This window comes from Balearica regulorum, chromosome 7 (genome assembly GCF_011004875.1).
Source record: "Balearica regulorum gibbericeps isolate bBalReg1 chromosome 7, bBalReg1.pri, whole genome shotgun sequence".
NCBI classification, from domain to species: Eukaryota; Metazoa; Chordata; class Aves; order Gruiformes; family Gruidae; genus Balearica; species Balearica regulorum.
The window spans coordinates 35,680,765-35,696,117 of NC_046190.1; the positions used below are offsets into that span (position 1 = coordinate 35,680,765).

General features: G+C 39.8%; 1 protein-coding gene across 2 annotated transcripts; it reads right to left on the reverse strand.

The window, feature by feature from the left end:
• Positions 1-261: 261 nt before the first annotated feature.
• DNAJC12 (DnaJ heat shock protein family (Hsp40) member C12) lies at positions 262-12,755 on the reverse strand. Of its 2 annotated transcripts, none has more exons than XM_075758862.1 (5): positions 9,803-12,755; positions 7,098-7,176; positions 4,630-4,769; positions 3,235-3,337; positions 262-1,428 (listed from the first exon to the last, which is right to left on the reverse strand). In XM_075758862.1, exons 1-5 carry the CDS (start codon positions 9,878-9,880, stop codon positions 1,334-1,336), a joined length of 495 nt encoding a protein of 164 aa, XP_075614977.1. In that variant the 5' UTR covers positions 9,881-12,755; the 3' UTR covers positions 262-1,333. The 2 variants fall into 2 exon arrangements, with proteins under 2 accessions (XP_075614977.1, XP_010296526.1); XM_010298224.2 differs by having other exon boundaries at positions 3,235-3,436; positions 9,803-12,553.
• Positions 12,756-15,353: the final 2,598 nt, after the last annotated feature.

Consider the following 15,353-nt stretch of genomic DNA (forward strand, 5'->3'; position numbering starts at 1 on the left):
ACGAACAGTAGGTGAGTCAGCACATCATAGCCCTGCACAGCAGACCCAAACACGCCGCTCCGGGGAGAGGCAGACATTGTCATACTGCTTCCACGTCAGGAGAAGACTGTAGCGTTCAGATTAGACTTTCCATGGAGATGCCCAGGATTCATAACTGGACTCCCTTAGGTTTTTACCCACTGAGGGCACAAGTAACAAGAAATTCAAAAGGGAACTCTATGGTGGGTGGAAGATTTCAATTTAAAAAATGAAAGCAACTCCTTTCCATATGCATGCAGTTTTATTTGTTGCTGATGGAATGACTTGTCTACACAAAACCACAATGTCAATACCTGACCCGTTAGTCAGGTTTACAAAGAAGAAAGCAAATACAAAATAAATAAACAGTGTAGAATTTGCAAAATTGCCCAAAATATCAAAAAACCTTTCACGTGAGATTTTGTACATATTATTGCTGACTGGCCCAATTCTTCGTTTCTCACTATACAAAACCCAGATAAGACCCTGCCTACCAGGCCAGAGCAGAGAGGGAAATGACTGGTAAGCCACAGTACAATGCTGGCACACGTACAAGGGGTATCAGCTGTCCACCAATAAATCTGAAGAAGAAGAAGAAAGTTGCTAACTGGAGAAGTGAAGTTCTGGAACTCCCTTCCAAAATAAATAGCTGGTACAAAAAGTGTACTTGTTGAGATAGAAAACAAGTGATTTTTAATAGTGCTTGATATATCACAGTGACCTTATTGGATAATAAGCAGATTCTTATTTCATCTATATCATAAGATCACAATTCTCCAATAAGTTAAGTTTGTAATAGTATTGTGCATGCACGCATTATAAATCACTACAGTAAGTACAACGCAATGGAGAAGTGAACCAGAGTACATATAGTTTACAAAGAAGCACAGTTTGCTTAGTTCATTTTGGAAGATCATCACTGAATAGGATGATATGCTGGAGTCTAACATTGACTTTTGGTTCTACCAAGAGCATATACTTTATAACAGCACAGTATTAAGAAAAACATTATTCACTACACAATACTTAAGAATACAAGAAACAATATATAAGCTATTAGATAACTTCACAAAATCACTTTATGTTAATACTGAAAAAGGCTTTGCTTATTAAAGTTTGCTTATTAAACAAAAAGACCTCCATCTGTAATGCTCACAGCATGTGTGTTAACAAATCTGTACTAAGACATGTATTCAAACAACTTTCACATCACAATGAATGAATGCAAAATCCAAATAACTTATAACTGCTGACAAAAAAAAAAAAAAAAGCTGAATTGTTGAACAGATGATCTCACGCTCGTGTATTTTGCATTTTAGATCTCATAGTTTCTGAATTTCCTTAGAAGCTCTGATGGAGCATCCCCTGACCAGCGGAAACGCAAGTGCCAGTAATTTGCCTCTGAAAATCCTGAGGGGAAAAAAGGAGAAAGGCAAGTAAATTATTATAAATATGTAGAAAACTAAGTTGTCTGAAATAATACTTTATAATCTTCCCCCCCAAAAGGTATGTCAAAGATTGGTCACTTCCAGTGCTCTCCACTAGCAGGGACAACCTCTGTATTCTTGGCACCGTTTCAACAGGAGAACAGGAAGGATGATGGCAGTCCAGAAAATAGGACTTACAAATTAAAACTGAACAAATTGCATTTGCTTAGTATAAAGAAGAAGAGCGAGAGGGTGACACGATAATAAGTACGTGAAAGGCAGCAGCGTGGAGGGAAGGTACAGATGGCCCTTTCCACGCACAAGGGAGTAAGGGAATTTTTCAGACCCTGCACTATGTTTTTACGATCTATGGGCTGTTAATACTAAAATGGGATCTTATATCAGGAAGCTGAAACCCATCGCACCAAACTTAGTGTTAAAATCTCTTATTCAGGCTGAAATAGCTACATGGAGTTGTAGTCCATAATTCTTACAGACCAGCAGGAAGGAACTGAAAATATCCCAGTTTAAAAGTGGAATCCAGTATAACACATTTTCCTGAACCAAAACAAAAGCATTTTCAACATTCTAACATCAAGTATGAACACTGAAGTGCATACAGGCCCTGTCAAATAAATAGATTCTAATATTAACATTGATTAATATAAATAAATGCCCACTGGATAAATTAAGTAGACATTTGATGGGTTTGATTTTTTTTTCCCATTCAAATCTATGGAAATTAAATTAAAACTTAAAAAAAATATGAGAAAGAAGATGCCTGCAAAGAAAGCTCACTGTTACAAGGAACAAGGGGATGTTTTCTGTACTTTGAAATGTTACTATGAATGGATACACTGTTATTTAATTGCCAAAACAATATAAAATAGTATAATGTTATAAAGCATATTTTTAAAATATAAAATTTTCACTTATGCCTCACATACATTTGTTTGTAGAATTTTCTTATCTATTTTCTGCATTCCACAAACGTTTGGGATTAAATTAGGTTTTGCTACCCTCACAGTTCAACTTAATTTCCTGTTTGATCAAGCTGGGAAAAAATGACAGGACTTTGTTTAATAATAGTTCTCTGATAACATAAGCCTAAGATTATAAAACTCCTGAAGGACCAAGCAGAACAGAGGGTGACCGTTGTGGTAAGTAAACTTTGATTCAGACATATTAACCTAAACAACAGACAGGAGATACTAAATGGCCAGATGACAGCTTTTGAAATACACATTTATTGTGGTGCGTGCACTATTTTTTAGAAGACCTGTTCAGATGCAAAAGAAGCCTCCAAGTCTCAATTTTTAGTTCTCGTGAACTCATCAGATGCAAACTGTGCATAAGTACTGAATGCTGGCTTAAAAAAACCCAACAAAACACAACAATACCTGAATATTTTATTTAACATCTTTAAAAGTTATTTTAAAAAAAATAAACACACTGAAAATAATTGCCTTTTTTTTTATTTTGACATAGCAGCTAAACTGAACTTTCCATTTCAGTTTTAGAAGATTTTTTTTTTTCTTCTCCTCCAGTTTTTGGTTTTACTAGTAAACAAGCGAGCAAACACGGGTTAGAGAAGAAGAAAGGTCTGAAAGCTTCAAAATCAAATAAATAATAAACAACATAAAACCCAAAACAAAACCCCAACCCAAAACCACATTAAAAAAGCTACCAGTTAAACATATTATTCTGCAGAATTTCTCATGACTACAAGCCTCCATTTCAGGCCAATCCCTGGGTACTGCAATTTTCTGTAACTGCTGGTTTCACTTACTCGGGGAGTCTGGATTCTTTGAAGGCTGTGGTTTCACATCAGGAATTGCAACATCTTCTTGCTCCCTGTTCCCATCTGACAATCCGTCTTCATTGTTTTCAGTCTGTTGGGTCCAAATCTCATTAGTTATGTTGTTGGTATTATTCAAGTCAGGAGCTTCCAGCATTTGGTCCTTCTTACTTTGGACAGCCCAGTGCATTGACTAAAGAAATGCAAAAATAACAAACAAAGAACTAATTCCTATGCTTTAAAAGATTTTTAATGAACTTCTCTTTCATGATTGTTGTAATAAATCGTTAAGCAAAGCACATATTAGAGAGAAGCTCACAGCTCAGTAGGATAGGGGAAAGCAGGGTTTCATATTGCAAAGAGCATTTGAGAGGAACGTTTATGTCAGGTGGGGATGAAGAACAAAGTGTAAAAATTCATCAAAGAATTGTAAGGGTCTTTTGTCCAGTTTCTTCTGTCATGACTTCTGACACTTTTGTGAGAAGGCTTGAGTGACTTAGAAAACATCCCTTTCCAAAGCTGTCTTTGACTTCAAGGTGCCCTTTGAAAGCAGGACAATTTGGAAAGCTTTACTGTTACTGTCTGCGGGATGATTTCTGTTTGAAACTGAGCTAAGCTTGATAGGATACTTCCAGCAAACATTTAAGCTCAGCCATAATGCTTTAGTTGAAGAGGCTCTGAAATTTCAAATTTCTCTCCTAAATAGAATTGAGGCAGGCAGAATTGGCAAGGGAAACATTTATTCACCTGCCTTAAAATCTGACCATGCACATTTGTAACTATCTTTCACCCTAGTAACGGAGAACAAACAAAAAAAACCCAACACCAAACATTATGGAATTAGGATCCACTAGGAACATACTACCAAATTATTTCACTAGCAAAATTAGGAGGGAAAACAACCCTCAGAAGATGTGTCTGTCACAAATCACCCCACTAGCCTAGCAAGGACCCTCCAAAGACCTGTGCGAAGCCTGCCTACCTTCTGAATTTTTCAGTGAGCTCTTTATTTAATCAGATAGCATGATAAGCCAAAGGAGAATATAGTATACAAAGATCCTAGCTTTGAAAATAAATAAAAGGTTCCTACAAAGTGTACTGAAGCATTTGAAAACAGGCCTGAAGTTACTTAAACTTCATATAACGCACATAAAAGCAGCAACTTGATAAAATCACTCTAAAACTACTAGCCTAAACCCCTCTGTGCATGGGCTTCTATAGCCTTCAAATTTCCTTCGTGCAGGAATCACTCTGCACTGTTCCTATCCCCAAAACCCACTACGGCAGCAGAAATGGTGTAACTCATCACCTCACTCACTGCAACATTGTCTTTGGACCAGCCCTAGCCCCTCTCCCTCCCAAAGCCCAAACTTAGATAACGCCAACCGTTTTCACAGAATTGCTCAGGGCCTCCCACTGCTGGAACGGAATGGTAATTTTGCTTCGTCGCCAATAATCGTAACGTGCTCGACTCTCTTCATTAGTAAGAATCTCCTTAGCTTGCTGCAGCTTCTGGAAATTCTCCACTAGAACACAAACCAAAAAGTTACTAAAGCAAATATTTGTTTTCAAAGAAATTAATTCAGATGTGAAAGGGGAGCTGCCAGCAATGGCTTAGAGCAGACAGAGTTGAGGAGATAGGAGAGCCAAGTGACAAAGGTGTGTGATTGTTCAGCTTACAGCTTTGCAAAGTTTTAGTGGCTTTAGGATGATAGCACCTTCAGTGGACAACTGACATCCTTTTCAAATGAGGACCAAAAGGTCATTTGTCTACCGGCTTCAGAAATCTCCTAACTTTAAGTTCAGAGAAACATACAGAGTACAGCAGGCAAAAGGCATGAGTCACCCTGCCTGTAGACAACCTTAAAAAGGGAAATCAGAGTAATGATGCTTAGAAGGAACACACATCCACAGCAGCACAGAAGTCAGAGCAAAGCACAACACCAAGAAAATGTGAGTGGGGAAAAAAAAAAAAAAGACAAGCAAAAACTGACAAGCAAAAAGAGGAATCTAAATGCAGTTGAAATTAACTAACTTGTGCATTTTATTAGGTATGCCTTCTACATATGCTAAAATGTTATCTTGAATACCAGACTGCATGAATGAGAGCTCTTATTTTTCCCTACAGGGTAATTTTCATTAAGTGGTTACTAAGGGTGCAGCTGCATGTTACTATTTGTAGAAGGGTCATAAAGATTGAGATTTTATCTATGAGTCACCTATGTTACACTGATCTGTTGTTATTATTATTCATTTATTCCAGTTTACAAATTGGAGAGATTTCTTTTGAAATACACTAAGTTCAAACACTAACCAAAATTGATAACCATGAATCACACAACAAACAACAGGTTGAGAGGGCCATTCTATTAGGTTTCCTTTTTCTAGTGTCACTAGTTTTCAACAAATAAAAAGTCTACTTTAATTACTCTTTATTGAGCTTTAAGCTGATGAAATAAAAAATGTAAACTTTCACCAGTACTGTAAAAAGGCATTTAAAGTAAATAGAGCATGCTCAGGTAAATGGAGCATAAAATATTTCTTCTTGACAAACACAACTGCTCCAACATTCGGCAGTTGGCCTCCTTTTTGACATGTGATGGGGTGGCTGGACACCAGGTGCCCGCCAAGCTGCTCTATCACTCCACTCCTCAGCAGGACAGGGAGGGGAGAAAAATAAGATGGGAAAAAACCCTCATGGGTCAAGATAAATGCAGTTTAATAAAGCAAAAGGCTGTGTGCAGAAACAAAGGAAAACCACAAGATTTATTCTCTACTTCCCATCAGCAGGCGATGTCCAGCCACTTCCTGGGAAGCAGTTGCTCCAGAAGACAAAGATCATAAAAAACAAATACCACCCCCCCCTCCCTCTCAGCTCTTGCTGAGCAGATGTCATAGGGTACAGACTATCCCTTTGGTCTCTCAAACACCAAGTCTGAGGGCGTTCCTTGTCAGGGAATCTCCAAGTGAAAGATCCCACCTATTTCACCTTTCAACCCCACCTTGCCAACTCTCCGATACTAGGCTAGGATGGCACACCAGTCAGGAAAGCCAAGCCCTGCTGAGAGCTCTGCGCTATGCTCCCAGCCCTGCTGTCTCAGGGGAGGGCGTGGTTGAGGTCAAACTCTCACAAGTAGGTAGGCCATGGTGTTCAGTTTATGCTTACGTTATTCAGTTTGTAATTAAACTAAAAGGACGAATTCAAAGGAAAACCATTGTGCATTAATCAAAATGAGAAACATATTTAATTATTCTACAACAAATTTTTGGTGGGGACCATTAACTATGATCAGAACAACCTTTATTATAAGAATATAAACTATTCAGACATCAGGGAGCACTGGTTAGAGCTACCTTGTGGTTATGAATGGCTAAGACTGTCTCGAAGTAACTCAGGTGCTGCTTAGCTGTCACAGGTACGATGAGCTGCATGCTTTCATAAACGCAAATGTTAGCTGCTATTCTGCGAACAGATGGCTACTCATGTGATGCTGGCTCCTCTTTATTTCCAGTGATTAAATTACATTAAAAGAAACTAAAGTACACTTAATGTGTTCCTGATGGGCTTGTTCATGGAAGCAAATTAACTAGTTGACGCAAGTATGGCACTTGAACCCATTGAACATGGAAGCAGGCCAACTTCATAGGTCTAGAAAGGGATACACTCCATAAAAAATTTCTGGATTAAAAGATATTCTACCATAGAAAGAAAAAAAAATTGAAAGTCCTACAGAAAAAATAAAATATATTGGGGGAAAAGAATATTTAGTAAAGCTTTAAGGCTGAATTTAATATCTTAGTGATGTTAACATAAGAAAAAAATAGATTGTTTTTAAACAGGGAAGAATACATACCTGCCTTGGGGTTTCCAGGATGTTTGTCGGGATGACATGCAAGAGCTTTAATCTTAAATTCTGCAAGAATTTGTTCAACCTAAACAGAATGTCAAGATTTAAAGTGAGTAAATACATACACAGAGAAAAGATTTTCAAATTTGCTTTTTGAAAGGGGTTGGGAAGAACAATGAAGAATGCTGAAAGATTTTTCCTAGTCATTTTTACAGGCTTTAGTACAAGCAAAATAGATAACAACAATCATCTGTCAGTGACACCGCTTGTTGAATTTCATTTTCCATGCACTTATCCTTGTTTTTGTGAAGCTCAGTCATCCGATAAGGCAAGTTGGCTCTAAGAAAAAAATGCATAAAGATCATGTGTGCAAAACCCTTTCTTCCTATTTGATCACATAGGCAAAATGCATCGCTTCAGTTGCTCCTCGCTTTGTTTAATCAAGTCTCATTGCAGGAAGCAAAGACCTTCTGTGTTGTTGAAGATCAGTTGTGGGGTTGGGTGGCTTTCTCTACATAGGAAATTTAGCCAGTACCACATGACTTTCCATCTTGGATACCACAAAGCTAGATAACTAGCAGTTCACGTTCTTCCTCTCAAGTTAATTTTCTGCGCAAAAAGGTTGGCTTGGAATAGAAAAAAATTATAATCAATATTAGAATATTGGCATGGATTGGTTTATTTGTTAATTACAAGTTCTTACACAGTTTATTGTACCATAAAGAATAAAATTACAGTTCACTCAACTAGCTGGCCAAATTTTCTTGTATTATGCTGGGAAAAATATGGTCTACAGTAGTATTTTAAGAATTCTACACTTTTTGCTCTTCTTCTGGGTAACTTCTTCCAGAGGGACAGATACAAAGTGGTATAATTCCAGCAGTAAGACACTTAAAAATATATACATTTTACAGAGAACTTGTTGAAACTGGTTACTATATAGCTAGCCACCATCTCTAAAACTTAGTTATTTAAAGGGGAACTTTAAACTTAAGATATGGACAGTAGCAGAGGGGTAGTGTGGAAGTCTTCCATTTAAAAAAAAAAAAAAAACAGTAGAAAGAAAAGTTTATAAGACATTTCTACAAAATATATGAAATTTATATAAAATATCCAGTGATATGTTTTACCAAGAAAGGTATCCAATACCCACTACATATGAATAACACTGTTCCTAGAAGAAGGATATAGATTAAATCTCCCCTCTTCCTCTCAAGTCTGAAGATGAACTAGGTGTCCATGAGCTCAATTCTACAAGAAGCCAAGAATGACCATGGGTATTTACTTGGATACAGGGGAAAATCCGTAGAAATTGAGACTATTTGTGCTTAAATTTAACCCGGTCAGATCAACACCAGCATATTCAGCACCTTAGCTGAAAGTACTGCAGCTGAGAATGTGCTGTATACGCCTAAAGAAGCCTGTGCTGCTGCGTATACAAAGTATTGTGATTGCAAAACACCCGTAATGCTTCAAAATTCTGTTAAATGTTCAAAGTAGTTGTGTGTACCATCCTGAGAGAAGGCAGTCACGGTACTCAGTCAACTTGGGATCTGTGTTTCTACTCCCACATCAAAAACAATCTAGCAACATCTGCTGCTTCTCTCAACAATACTTGGCAGGTTGTTTTTCAGGACCTATTGGCATTTATTCCATCTTTTTAATTTCATTTTTAACCAATTTGAAAAATCATTATCATATGTACTTGAGCTATTCATGAATTGCTAAGCCCTTAAGGAATTAGCGTGAGGTAGAAAAAGAGAACTAGCATCTGGGAAAGAAGCCTACATCGAAACTTTAACACCGCCCTCTGCTGGGACGACTTCTTAGGTGTTATCTCAGGAAAAGCTTTAAATTGCCTTCCGTAACAGATCAAAGATGCTAACTTTAAATTTACTGAGCAAAATACAGCTTTTATCCACACTGAATACATCCTTCATTATAGCAGAATAATTAAAACTGCTTTATTAAAATCGAAACACATGCCCATTTAATATAAAAACTGAGACTATCCAAAAAATGTTATGTGGACACCTTTAGGAAGAAGAACATTTGTTGTTTTAGCTACAAATCATTCAAAAATTGCTTAGCTAGATCTCATTCTAAAGTATGTATCTGCTACCAAAACAAATTAATAAAACTAGTATTCAAATGTCATTAAAGTTAGCATTTAAAAATCATTAATATGAATGAAAAAGAGGGGTTTTTTTTCCTCTCAACCAATGAATAGTTTTTAAAAAATTAAAAATATGTATAAAGCCTGAGAAACTCAATAGCGTTATCAGTGACCTACAACTATGAACATTCATTATATTACTTGCATATAAATACCTTTTTTCATTTTTTAAAACTGAAAATATATTAAAAAATATTATTTGGATGTTGTCAAATTGATGCAGTTGGCTCATGATTCATAACCGTATCACATGTTGAACTAAACTAATGAAAAAACCATTATCTATATGAACTCAATCTTGTTTTATAAGACACTTCTAGTATAAGCCTTATTCTAAGCTCTTAACGTCGGTATACGGATCAGAAAATTAAGCTTTGCAAAGGGAGATACTAAAAGATAAGTGGCAAGAAAGAAGGTTCACAATGCATTTCAAATAGTCCTGCCTGTGGAGATAAACAACTTCAAATCCCCCCTATAGACAGACAAGCACATTCAAAATGTTATTAACCTGGAGGGAGGCAGGGAAGGCTCTTACCGTAGATAGTTCATCACATCCTAGCAAGCTGTAGTAATCGTCCAAGTCATCTGGTCTGCACTTCAGAATTGCATCCATCTGGACTAGCGCAGCGGGCTTTTTCAAGCCGAGGCACAGAGGGTGTAAAGTAGAATATCGATACAAAGCTCACACAAAGGTTTCAAAGTAGCCCAGGGAAACAGGGAATTTCCACTCAGGTCTACAGCTCTCTCCAGTGCTTTTTAATACTGGCAGCTGACACACATGAATTTTCTTCAGTTCTCTGCCTGCCATTGGTCCCTGCAGGATGCCAATCCGGTTGCACAAAGCTGCTAATGGCAATGCTCCCTGGGATTTGTAGTGCCCAAAGGCACTTCAACATTAAACTGTGGGGGGTCTCATCCAGACAGAAGAGAGTTCTGGCTACTAGCTAAAATCTAGCTGTATTTGAGATTTAGATCACACCATCACTGTATAGCCACTTAAAATCAGGCACATACTTAAAGGCTTTCCTGCACCTGAGCCTACGTACACTAAAATATATTTTCTGCTTAATTTTTAATTGCAAATTTTGCCACAGTCTTTGACAAGGGGATTATATATGGGTAATTATAGAGAGTAAGGATTACTTCCAAAATAACAGCTGCAAACTGTTGAGAATGAAGTACCAACCTTGCCAAAGCCTCTCGGAGTTCTGTCAGTCACTTCAACAAAAGGGGGTGAATCTTTACTTTTTGAAGGCTACCTAGGGTACATACATACTACTCTTCAAAAACAAACAGCTCTTCTTGTACATCAGTTGCATGTCTGACAAAATAAAGTCCATGAAAAGACAACATGAAATACTGTCTACTCTAAAATGAAATAGAGACTCCTTCTCATGCTAAATTACTTTCAAATTGTGCCTTGAAGGTCTGTATTGTGTGCAAAACACGTTCCTTGTAAAATTCATTTTACATTGAAGTGAAATACCTTTAATTTTGAACTGTGATTTATGGTCAAGGCCTCAGTCCAACAAAGACTACAGACATGTTAAACTGCAGTGTCTCCTATGATCCACTGATTTAAAAAGATGACTTCCTAGGTGTAATACTAACCACTTGCTGAAGTCTTTCCCCTGGAGCCTAAGGAGCTCTATTTTTACTTTTCCCATCCCTGCAAAAGCTTTGTAATCCAAGATGTTTCATGTCATTAAACATTGCTGATCCTTTAAACTAACACTTACAAATAGATACCTTGAATAGTTACACAGTTTTAGATGCAGTGACATAGTAGGAGAGTCTACGCAGAACAGATACGCAGGCTGTGACCAAGGCTAGAACAGGTGTGTGTTAATCAATGAAGGACCTAGTGGCCATTCAGAACTGTTTATAAAATACTGAATATATAATTCCTGCATTTATGACTGCTTTATTATCTATATTAATCTTCTGAAATTATCTACATATAGCATTAGTCTTCCACTGCTTTCTCTTCAAGGTTGTATTATATGAAATTTCCTATTTTTACTGTGTGTTCAGATAGCCTATTAAGATTATAAAATACATAAAGTACATGAAAAGAAGAAGCAATAATATTAAACAGCAAAGCACAAGCCTGAGTGAAATCATTTAAATGTTAGAAAACACTACCACCGTATTTCTGTGAGTAAATAAAACAATAGATATGCTTTTTCATCAAAGTGGAAGAATTAGCAATTACAAATTTCTCCCCCCACTCATAACTTAATAATAAACCAGGAAAGTATAGGAAAGAAAAGAAAGCCTTTTAGCAAGAGATCAGGTAAATATTTAAATAGATTGTACTTTGGGGGAGGATAAAAAACAAACAACTGTTCCTCTTCCCAACAGCACTCCTGACATATCATTCTTGTCCAAGTATTTCTTGCCTATTTGCATAAGGTGAAAGGGAAGGCTCTTTAACCCTTTCTCCCTCCAGCTTTTAGTGGTTATTTCTGTGCTGCAGGGTGAAGTGCAGGTCCAAGAGCCAGCTTCAGACGACAAAACCCTGAGACTTCCAAGCTGCTTGTTCGCAGCAAATTTGCTCGCTGAAGCCTTGGTCCCATCTGTACCCTTGTCTGTTCAGACCACATAAACAAGGGCTTTGATCCAAACTGCAGCAGCGACCATACGTACGTGCGTGTCCCGAGATTCCCAGTGCCTGGGGCACAAGGGGTCCCATAGCACAACCTGAAGGTTTGCGTGTGGAGGACACAAAATACTGATACTGAATAATACCTCAGGCTTTCACTGCTCCTGCTGACTTCAGTGGGGCAACTCACAGAGCAAAGCATCAGCAAAAAAGGGAGGACAAGAGAACCTGTATATAATATGCAGAAAAAATAAAGACTGCCTTCAGGAAGTAAACTTTATTTGAAAGAGAGTCACAGCGCAGGAGAAGGCACAGCTTGTGTGTCTACACATGTTTTGGTTAGTGTTGCTCAGAACGTACATACAGTACTCAAAGTGAGGAAATCTCATATTTGTTCTCTGTACCCAACCACGAACAAAACGTTTCTGCTCATTCCTAGCACATTATCAACAATTTTGCTTGTTTAGAGCCAAGAGTGGAACTTGCTGTGGTTTAACCCCAGCTGGTAACTGAGCACCACGCAGCCACTCACCCCATCCCCCTGCAGTGGGATGGGGAGGAGAATGGGGAAAAACTCATGGGTTGAGATAAAGACAGTTTAATAGGATAACAAGGGAAGAGAATAATAACAATAATAAACAATGATAAGTAATAATAAACAATAAGAAATAATAATAAAACAAGTGATGCACAAATGCAATTGCTCACTACATGTGAAAGGAAAATAAAACAACCTGATGCCCAGTCTGGTTCCGAGCAGCAATCCTGCCTCCTGGCTCACTTCCTCAGTTATATCCAAAGCATGACGTTCCATGGCACGGAACATCCCTTTGGCCAGCCTGGGTCAGCTGTCCCGGCGGTGCTCTCCCAGCTTCTCGTGCACCTGGCAGGGTGTGAGAAGCTGAAAAGCTCTTGACTTAATGCAAAGCATTACAACTACCCAGCAACAACTAAAAATCAGTGTGTTACCACCATTATTCTCATCCTAAATCCAAAACACAACACCAGACTGGCTACTAGAAAGAAAAATTAACTCTACCCCAGCCAAAACCAGGACAAAGCTAAATTCTGGTTCAGTATAACAGGAGGTTTACCATCAATGTCTAAAAGTCAGAAGTGGTCCTTTAAATAAAACAAGCAAGATCTGGAAATCTCTATTTGAATTTATTCCCATAAAACACATCAAATCTTCCAGTACCAGTTCCTCTCAAGTGACTTTAGTTGTTTTGCTTCCTGAGGGCTGAGACACATTTTCAGGAAGTTCACAGCACAATATAACTCATTTGAGTTTTGCATTTCATGCTCCATCCTTGTCCCCACGCGTGCTCAGAGTTGCAGAAACAGAAGAGGACCTAAGCACTACCAAACTGACCTCCCAATTCAGGGGTAAGTACTGCAACATCATTAACATGTATAAATGCTTGCAATATTAGAGGCAGCTTTAGGATCCTTGAACCATTTCCTCACCAATACCTTCACAGAAACCTTTAGATCGTACTCCTATCACTCACGTTTTCTTCCTTAGAACGCAGTCTTCACGTAAATAAGCACCAAAACACAATATTAAAGTCACATCCTCTCCTTTATATGCTGACAAAAGGATCTTGTATGTGCTTTTTAAGAAATCTGAATCTTGCCTCAGCTTCAGTAAGGAAAAAGAATGCTTGTATACAAATTTGCACAGAATAAAAACATTCTGATTCACATCTGGTTACTTCATAGCGTGTTTTTGAGAAATAGGTAGTGTGAGAAATGGCATGTACATCCTTTTTGGGGTTGTTAATACCTGAAAGAACCAGAAAAAAAATCCTCCCCAATACATATACCACCTATGAAGTCAGTTATCTATAAAATAATCTCTTTCGAAGCCAAAAGCCACGAATCAACAATTTTAACCCAAAGTTGTTACCAAGGCCTGCAAGAGAGAAATTCTACCTAATCTTGGTCTTACCACTAAACTTTGGAATTCAGTTGTATTCAATTCACTAAAACTACTCTGCAAATAAGTTTGTAATGTTAAGCACTGACTTTAAACAAAAGAATATTTAATTTATATCTATGAAGTTTGGATGAAAATTCTGTGCTGGTAGAAGTCCTGAAAGTGGTTGAGTTCTATCCCGACAAGACTTCCAGGTGGAAGGAGACTGTGTCTAAGGAAGCCCACACATGCTGCCTCTGTATTTGAGGTGAGTGATTGTGTATGACAGTGATGGTCCACAATTCGGCACTGAGTTCAGCCACTAAGGATCATCTCTACAATTTACCTAACAGATGACTGGAAAACCACAGGTCACCACAGCTACTAGCTGTGCATATCCCACCAAGGAACGCTGATGTAAAAAAAAAGAATTTTGAATGTCATTATAGCAAATCCCAGCTCTTGGAATTTACAATCACACCTCTCATACGCTACACAGGCTCTATTCTTGAAATAGCCATGGTTCGAGGGGTGCTGACAGCCCCCCAAAAAACCTTGATGACCTCAGGAGTTCAGGTACCATGGTAATACCAAAAGCACAACCTGCAGGTGCAAAACCTTTCCCAGGCAGCCAGCAGGCACACCAACGTCCAGGCAGAAGCTGTAACCCTGTAAACATTTCTCCTCTTACCGTCCACTCTGCTCTGTGTTTACAGCAAACGAGGAGCCGCTACGAGCCTCCCGGTACCGCTACCTGACTGAGGAGCTCACAGGGGAACTCGTACCAGCTTTCCCCGGCGGGTTTCACCTCACCGGGCGCTGTACGGCCCGCGACAGCCCCAGAGAGCGCATTTGAAACAGGGAGCCTGTGCCAGGAAGCACCGCTTGTTCCTCGGGAAGAGGCATTCTCTACCTGGTATTCTCAAGATCATTACGGAGAGGCCCAGGGGTTTCTCAAACGGCTTGTAGCGGGAGGAATACCGAAACACACGAAGCCACACCGGAGCCGCCATTTGCCAGGAGCGCCCCGGCGGAGGAGCGCACTGCGGGGTGAGCCTGGGAGGGGACGAGGGACACGGGACGGCCGGGCAAGCTCCACAAGGAGGGGGTTCCCCCTTCCTGCCTTGGGCGGTCACCCCTCCGCGGCAGGCGGCAACCCTCCCTTCCGTGAACGACGGGCAGCCCTGAGGGGAAGGCGGCGGGGGCAGGCGGATCCGGCGCGTGCCGCTCCCCTCAGCGGCGGCCGCGCGGCTCCCTGCCCCCTGCTGGGCGAGGCTGTGGCGGGGACACGCGGCCACGTGACGAGAAACCGCCACGGCGCGAGGGGCAGGGGCGGGCGCAGGGAGGGGGAGCACAGGGGGAAAGCGCCCTGCCGCGCGAGGGTGGAGCCGGCACGAGCGTCACGTGACGGCGACAGCAGCCCCCCGCCCCCTCCGCTTTCCCCCTCACGTGACCCGTTTGTTGTTGTTGCGGCCTCCGTGGGGCGGGTGCCCGCGTGGGCGGTGGCCCGGTCACGTGCCGGGTTTAAATCGCTCCCTGGGGGTGGGGGAGGGGGCCGTGGCG

What these genes read in the sequence shown, in the direction of transcription:
- DNAJC12 (XM_010298224.2), bottom strand. Translation starts at nt 9,880, where the DNA reads ATGGATGCAATTCTGAAGTGCAGACCAGATGACTTGGACGATTACTAC. An exon ending in GATGTGATGAACTATCTACG is followed by an intron (nt 7,177 to 9,802) that starts GTAAGAGCCTTC and finishes CATTCTGTTTAG; the next exon opens with GTTGAACAAATTCTTGCAGA. An exon ending in TCCTGGAAACCCCAAGGCAG is followed by an intron (nt 4,770 to 7,097) that starts GTATGTATTCTT and finishes TTTGTGTTCTAG; the next exon opens with TGGAGAATTTCCAGAAGCTG.